The sequence below is a fragment of the Morus notabilis genome, unplaced genomic scaffold, assembly GCF_000414095.1.
Source record: "Morus notabilis unplaced genomic scaffold, ASM41409v2 Scaffold262, whole genome shotgun sequence".
Lineage (NCBI taxonomy): Eukaryota > Viridiplantae > Streptophyta > Magnoliopsida > Rosales > Moraceae > Morus > Morus notabilis.
The window spans coordinates 188,902-195,828 of record NW_010364747.1 but is presented as its reverse complement, the minus strand read 5'-3'; the positions used below and the strand labels follow the sequence as shown (position 1 = coordinate 195,828).

General features: G+C 36.4%; 1 protein-coding gene across 1 annotated transcript in view; it reads left to right on the top strand.

The window, feature by feature from the left end:
* The window catches only part of LOC21402346 (purple acid phosphatase 2), a 3,122-nt gene extending 249 nt beyond the window's left edge, over positions 1–2,873 (top strand). The window contains exons 2-9 of the mRNA XM_024171398.1: positions 4–220; positions 384–584; positions 819–930; positions 1,068–1,297; positions 1,396–1,534; positions 1,951–2,171; positions 2,256–2,377; positions 2,605–2,873. Of these exons, the coding sequence (XP_024027166.1) occupies positions 29–220; positions 384–584; positions 819–930; positions 1,068–1,297; positions 1,396–1,534; positions 1,951–2,171; positions 2,256–2,377; positions 2,605–2,806 (1,419 nt within the window). The 5' untranslated portion in view covers positions 4–28 and the 3' untranslated portion in view covers positions 2,807–2,873. The remainder of the gene's footprint in view (positions 1–3; positions 221–383; positions 585–818; positions 931–1,067; positions 1,298–1,395; positions 1,535–1,950; positions 2,172–2,255; positions 2,378–2,604) is intronic.
* The last annotated feature ends 4,054 nt before the right edge of the window (positions 2,874–6,927 follow it).

The window sequence follows — 6,927 nt, the reverse complement described above, 5'->3', positions numbered from 1 at the left end:
CAGGAAAGATTGACTATAATTAGTAAGGATGGGAGAGAGGTGGGACTTCGAGTTTGACGCTATTTTGGCTGTTTCCTTCTTGGGATTGAGTTTATGGGCTGCACAAGTTTGCGAAGGTGGAATAACAAGCAGTTATGTTAGAAATGAAGATTTAGTTCATGATATGCCGTTGGATAGTGACGTTTTCCGTGTGCCTCCCGGTTATAATGCTCCTCAACAGGTGAATCTTCTTCTTCTTCTTGTATGACTTTCCCTTTTTATTTGTGTTTGTTCAATTGCCATAGTTGGTTCTGAGTTTTTATTATTATTACACAGAATTGTACTTTACTATTGAGTAATCCTTTTGTGAGTGTTGATTAATGAATATGTATTTTTGTTGAAAGGTTCATATTACGCAAGGAGATCATGTTGGAAAGGGTGTGATTGTGTCTTGGGTTACTCCAGATGAAGCTGGCTCGAGTACAGTGCTTTATTGGGCTGAAAATAGTGAGCTCAAGAATAGTGCTCAAGGCATTGTTCTTACTTACAAGTACTTCAATTACACGTCTGGGTACATCCATCACTGCACCATTAATGATTTGGAGGTGAGTACTTAGTAAAGGTCAAGTACTTGGAGTTTGAGTTCATTATTTTATTGGATTAATTTCATAAAATACCCTTGAACTATGTGGTCTGGTTCAGAATTCCAGGGCATGTTGAATTAGAGTACATAGGTCATGGACATTTATGAAACTAGCCTATTTTCCTTTTGAGTTCAACAGAATTTAAAGTATGTATAGTCTTGAAATGAGGCTAAGAAATTCTATTACACATTGCAGTTTGACACCAAGTACTACTATGAAGTTGGGATTGGGAATAGCACAAGAAAGTTTTGGTTTAGAACTCCTCCAAGTGTTGGCCCTGATGTTCCCTATACTTTTGGCTTGATAGGTAATCCTATTTCACATTTGTGATTTAGTTGTTTACTGAATGTGGATTTGAGTTAAGAGCTTGATCTTCACGTGAGATTGAAGAGACTACTTTGACTGCTCTTTTATTTTTTATTTTTTATTTTTCATCTTGTGTAGGGGATTTGGGTCAAACTCCTGATTCAAACAGAACGCTTACTCATTATGAGTTAAACCATGTAAAAGGACAGACATTATTGTTTGTAGGAGACCTCTCTTACGCAGATGCCTATCCGTTCCATGACAATACTAGGTGGGATACATGGGGAAGGTTTGTAGAGAGAAATGCTGCTTATCAACCTTGGATTTGGACAGCGGGGAATCATGAACTTGATTCTGCTCCTGAAATTGTACGGATTTCATGACTTCCATTTATTTTGTGGATCACTCACTGCCATTCATTTACAATGTTTGTGAATAAATTTAGCAACTGAGAATTTTCTTGCAGGGAGAGGGTAAACCATTTAAACCGTACAAAAGCCGCTTCCACGTACCTTACGGAGCTTCACAAAGTACATCTCCTCTTTGGTATTCCATCAAAAGAGCTTCGGCATACATCATAGTGTTGTCTTCTTATTCATCCTACGGTAATTACCTGTTTTTAGTGTTCTGTTGTCATTTTAGGCTGCTGCCGTGTAAAAGTACCTTGTATGACGTTTGAGTAAACAAATAGCTTTCATACAGGTGGGAGGTAATTGGAGTAATCACTTGATTATTCAGTTGAATTCACTGATAGATTAAAGGAGCTGTTACCAATGAAATTTATTGTTGCAAACTCCTAGAAGTTAATCTTTCTGTAAAAATGGATTCTTCCCAAAGCCAGTCTCACTTGTCTTTTAAATATCCATTTCTGTGTCATAAAATGGATTCTATTGATGCCTCCAATAATATGAGTGGAAAATTCTACTTTAGAGAAGTCCTAAATAACTTCAAAACAATATAGCCGCTTTTGTATGTGTGTGACGATGAAGATATATATATTAAAGCTGTGAATTTGTTGTAGGTAAATACACTCCTCAATCCAAATGGCTAGAGAAAGAGCTACCTAGAGTGAACAGGACAGAAACACCATGGCTAATCGTTCTCACGCACTGCCCACTATATAGCAGTTACATACATCATTACATGGAAGGTGAATCCATGAGAGTGATGTATGAACCGTTTTTTGTGGAGTACAAAGTTGATGTTGTCTTTGCCGGTCACGTTCACGCATATGAACGATCTGTAAGTCCTTTTAGCATCTATGGAATGTCCTCAAATCTTCCTTATTCAACTTTTACAATACAATTTTATAAATTGGCGTCACAGGAACGTATATCAAACATAGCATACAACATTGTCAACGGAATTTGCACTCCCATAAGGGACCCATCTGCCCCAGTTTATATCACAATTGGAGATGGAGGAAATCTGGAAGGACTAGTAACCGAGTATGTCCTACTAATATTGTTTTTCTCTCTCCGATACAAACTACTAATATTGTTATATTATTATTGCTTCTTTTATATTGGGTATAAAGTGCAAAGAGTAAAATAAACTTGAGTTGCACATCATTTAGATACACAAATAAACACTAATGTATAAAGACATTGGTTCATTCCACTTAACATATTGACTTTTAATATATTAGTCCAAACTCTGTTTTGGCGTGATGCAGGATGACACAGCCACAGCCAAGCTACTCTGCTTACAGAGAAGCTAGTTTTGGTCATGGGATTTTCGATATAAAGAACAGAACTCATGCCTTCTTCGGTTGGCACCGGAATCAAGATGAATACGCAGTTGAAGCTGATTCTTTATGGCTGCATAACAGATACTGGAAACCCGCATATGAAGAATCATCACTATCTGTATCATGAAAACAAGAGTTATTAGTTTTCTATCGTTATCACTTTCTTTGGTTATAATCTTATCTTAAACTTTAAAGGGAACATATTGGTAAATTGATTAGTAAATTATAACATATTTTTAAAAAATAGTAAATTATAGCATAATTTGATATTTTAAGTTTTAAATATTATTAAAAATTCAAAAATACTTCTAAATCTCCTCCTCCACTTCATTCATCCCTAATAAACATCTTTTTTTTTTATAAAAATAATAAATTATAACATTTTTTTTTTTAAAAATAGATAGATTTTAGTCAAGCCCACCATGGCCGGGACCGGCGGCCGGCTCCGGCGATCAGCTCTGGCAACCAGCGACTATTTTTCAACGACCGGTGACTGTTTCTTAATGACCATTTAACACTGTATTTAACATTAAATACAATATTTACCTTTTAATACCGTATTTACTAGTAAATAGCATATTTACCTGAAAAGCTGACCACCGACTCCAGTGACCATTTAACGTTGTCTTTACAGGTAAATATCGTATTTACCAATAAATATTGTATTTATTAGTAAATATCATATTTACTCAAAAATTTGGCCACCGACTCCGATGACTGTTTAACACTGTATTTACCGATAAATATCATATTTACTAGTAACTATTATATTTATCTGAAAATTCAGACACCGACTCCAACGACCGTTTAACACAGTATTTACTAATAAATACTGTATTTACCAGTAAATACTGTAATTACAAGTAAATATCATATTTATTTGAAAATTTAGACACTGAATTCGACGACTGTTTAACACTGTATTTACTAGGGGTGTAAGAAAGCACTCCGAACCCGATTAACCCGGCCTACCCAACCCTACCCTACCCGAAAATATAAGGTATTCTTTTTTTATTAATTTTTTCGGTTTCAAAATAGCCCAACCCGCACTGTGCTGGTAGGGTCAAGGGCCGGGCTTTATTTGACCTTTTAAACCCTACCCGGCCGACCATATATTGGTCCTAATGTTAAAAAAAAACCCTACAGCCTTACTTTCTTGTCTCTTCCTCATTTTCTTTCTTTCTCGACCCCTTTGTCCCTTTGTTTTGCGCCGCTCTCTCAAGTCTCTAACTCTAAGACTGAGTGTTCCGATTTTGGCCGTTTCTTCTTCTTCTCACTTCCTCCGCCGTTCCTCCTCCGCATCTTCCCTCAGACCCTCTTTTTTCTTATCTCATCGGCTTGGGCTGTACAATAGGAAGGCTTGCTCGCGACAAGGGTGGTTTTGAAGGGGTTAGTTGGATTTTATTTTTTTCCCCTTTTCTCCTTTGAATTGCCTTGATAAGATTGGGTTGGCTGTGATATGTGCAAGATAAGTGTTTGGGTTGGTTGTGATTTGTGATTTGGTCGTGTTTGCAAGGTAAGTATTGGTTGTGATCTTCTGGATGTGCTTTTTGGTATGAGCATTCGCAAAGGTAAACCCATGGACTAGAAGCAAATTTGCTTTGAGTTTATCTAGGTACACGAGAGTCTTGAAATGAGAGTTGGTTTTACATGGTATTCTGGACAAGAAGCATAATTCTCAATGGAATGAGAAGCAAATTTTTTTTTCAAATGTTTTTTCTCAAGTATAAATGGTTTGAGAAGCAAAATTTTTATTTTAATTTTTAAAAAACTGATGGTTTACCCGAAGTAACCCGGCCGACCCGAGATTACCCGAGGTAATCGGATGGTGTACGGGTTCTGGGGGCAAGTAGCTTGTTGCGGCCCACTTTTGTCTCAGCCCGATTCTTGCGAGCCGGCCCAACTATTTATTAAAACCCTACCCTACCCAGCCGAATTTCAACCCCAGTATTTACCGGTAAATATTGTATTCACTAGTAATGTAACACCTCTAGAAATTAAACATGATTAATTAAGATAATTGGAATTTATTAGTGTACCTAATCTGGTTTAGGTAAATAATTATGTTCATTAAATGTTTCTGATATGTAAATGTAAATATTTCTAAGGGATTTAAATATTTTCAGTATTTATATTTTCACCCCAAAAGTATATGTAGACACTTTCTAGTCTAATTTTATAAATATCTTTTAGAAATTATTCTTATTTTTCTTTATTTCTTTTCCTTCCTTTTTCTTCCTTTTTCTTTATTTCCTTCCCGTGCACCTCTCAGCTCTCTCACTCTCCCTATCATTTTTCTCTCTCTCACTCTCTGTCGTTTCTCTTTCTCTCTCGAACAATCTCTCTCTCTCTCTCATCCAATTTGTCACCAATTCTTAAGGATCTTGAACTAAAGAGGAACTTCAAGGAGTTTTCGACGTCAAGAGAAGGATTTGGGGTAAGACTTCTGAAAAACTTCTCATGAATCTTGAATTTTTCCGTTAGAAAAACCTATTCTAGTTTAAATTGGATTTTGATGGATTTTGGGTAAAATCACGGTGAAAATTGGGGGAAATTGGTTCTTTGGACTGGATTTGTCATTTGGAACCTGGATTTAGTAATTTACCTATGAAATATTTCGGATTGGAACTCAGATTTGCAGGTTTTGGCCATATTTTTTTCGGATCAGCCATGTCGGCCATCCTATACAGCTCCCACCAGTCGACCGGTTCCTTCTCCACCTGCCGACCCGTGGAGAACAACTTCTCTGTCACTGGTCGACCGGTGCACACGTGATTTGAACCTATTTTGTACTAAAACCCTATTTTGAGCTTGATTTTTAAAGAGAACTCAAATTAGCTTCATTTGGGAACCTAAAGTAGATGGATTAGCATCTTTAATCCATGTTTTGAGATCAAAATCCTTGGAATGATGATTTGAGTCATGAAATGATTTATGAAACTTGGAATTAGATTAAGGCACACTAATAGGAAATCAAAGTGTTGATTTACTTTAGGAATGATTTATGAAACTTCGAGGAAGCGGAGGCTAGGATAGCGCAACGCTAGCCACAGGTAGGGGTGGCAATTCGTGTTAACAGGTCGTGTTCGTGTCGTGTTGAACCCCTCAGTTGACACGAATAGGTCTGACACGAACACGACCTGTTTATTAATCGTGTCAAAATTCTAAACCCAAACACGACCTGTTTATTAGCGGGTTGACATGACACGACACGATTAACCCGTTTATTAAACAGGTCGTAAACGTGTCGTGTCAACCCGTTAAGTACCTGTCAACACGTTTACGAAACAGGTCATAAACGGGTCGTGTCAACCCGTTAATTACCTGTCAACACGTTTATGACCTGATTATTCTCAACACGTTTGAACCTATATCATAACCTATTTCAAAACCTATTTCTGAATATGTTTCTCAACCTGTTTAACATGATGTAGAGACATTACATAATCTAAGTTCAAAATTAAAACAAACACATTAGAGTCTCTAACAAATTAAAAAACAAACACATAAAAGTCTCACAATTTAGAAAACAAACATACATGTTTAATAATTAAATATTTAAATAATTTGCTGCAATGGGGGGACTCCAAGTGCATCATTACGTTTAGGAGAAGTTGATCCCTGTGAGAAAGGCTCATCTTCTTTCAATGAAAAGTTGAAGATATCTTGTGTAAGATCCTCCACCTCTTCATTGAAATCTATACAAAAACAAATATATATAGATACAAGTTAGTTCAAAATCAATATAGAAAATATACATAATTTAAGTAAGTTTGAAACTACCTTTGTCTCCATATAACCAATCTCTGGTACAAACAAGTGCTTCAACTGTCTTTGGTTTAAGTGAGCTACGAAATGAATCAAGAACTCTACCACCAACACTAAATGTAGCTTCAGAAGCAACTGTAGAAACAGGGACAGCCAATATATCACAAGCCATAGAAGCTAGTGCTGGATATCGAAATTGGTTTGATTTCCAAAAGGAAAGGATATCAAGATCCGCGGTCCTAGCCAATCTTGGCTCATCCAAATAAAGGTCAAGCTCTGATTTCTGTGATGCGGTAGTAGAGTCAACTGAAGGCATCTCATCAAATTCCTACACAATGAGAATGAGATAGTATAAGAATACACAATCAGACATAAGCATAGAACATCCGCATTACTAATAAATAGAGAAATTACCTTGAATATAATATCCACATCATCATTTCCTTCTTTTTCCATCATACAAGTTTCAAAAGCATTGGT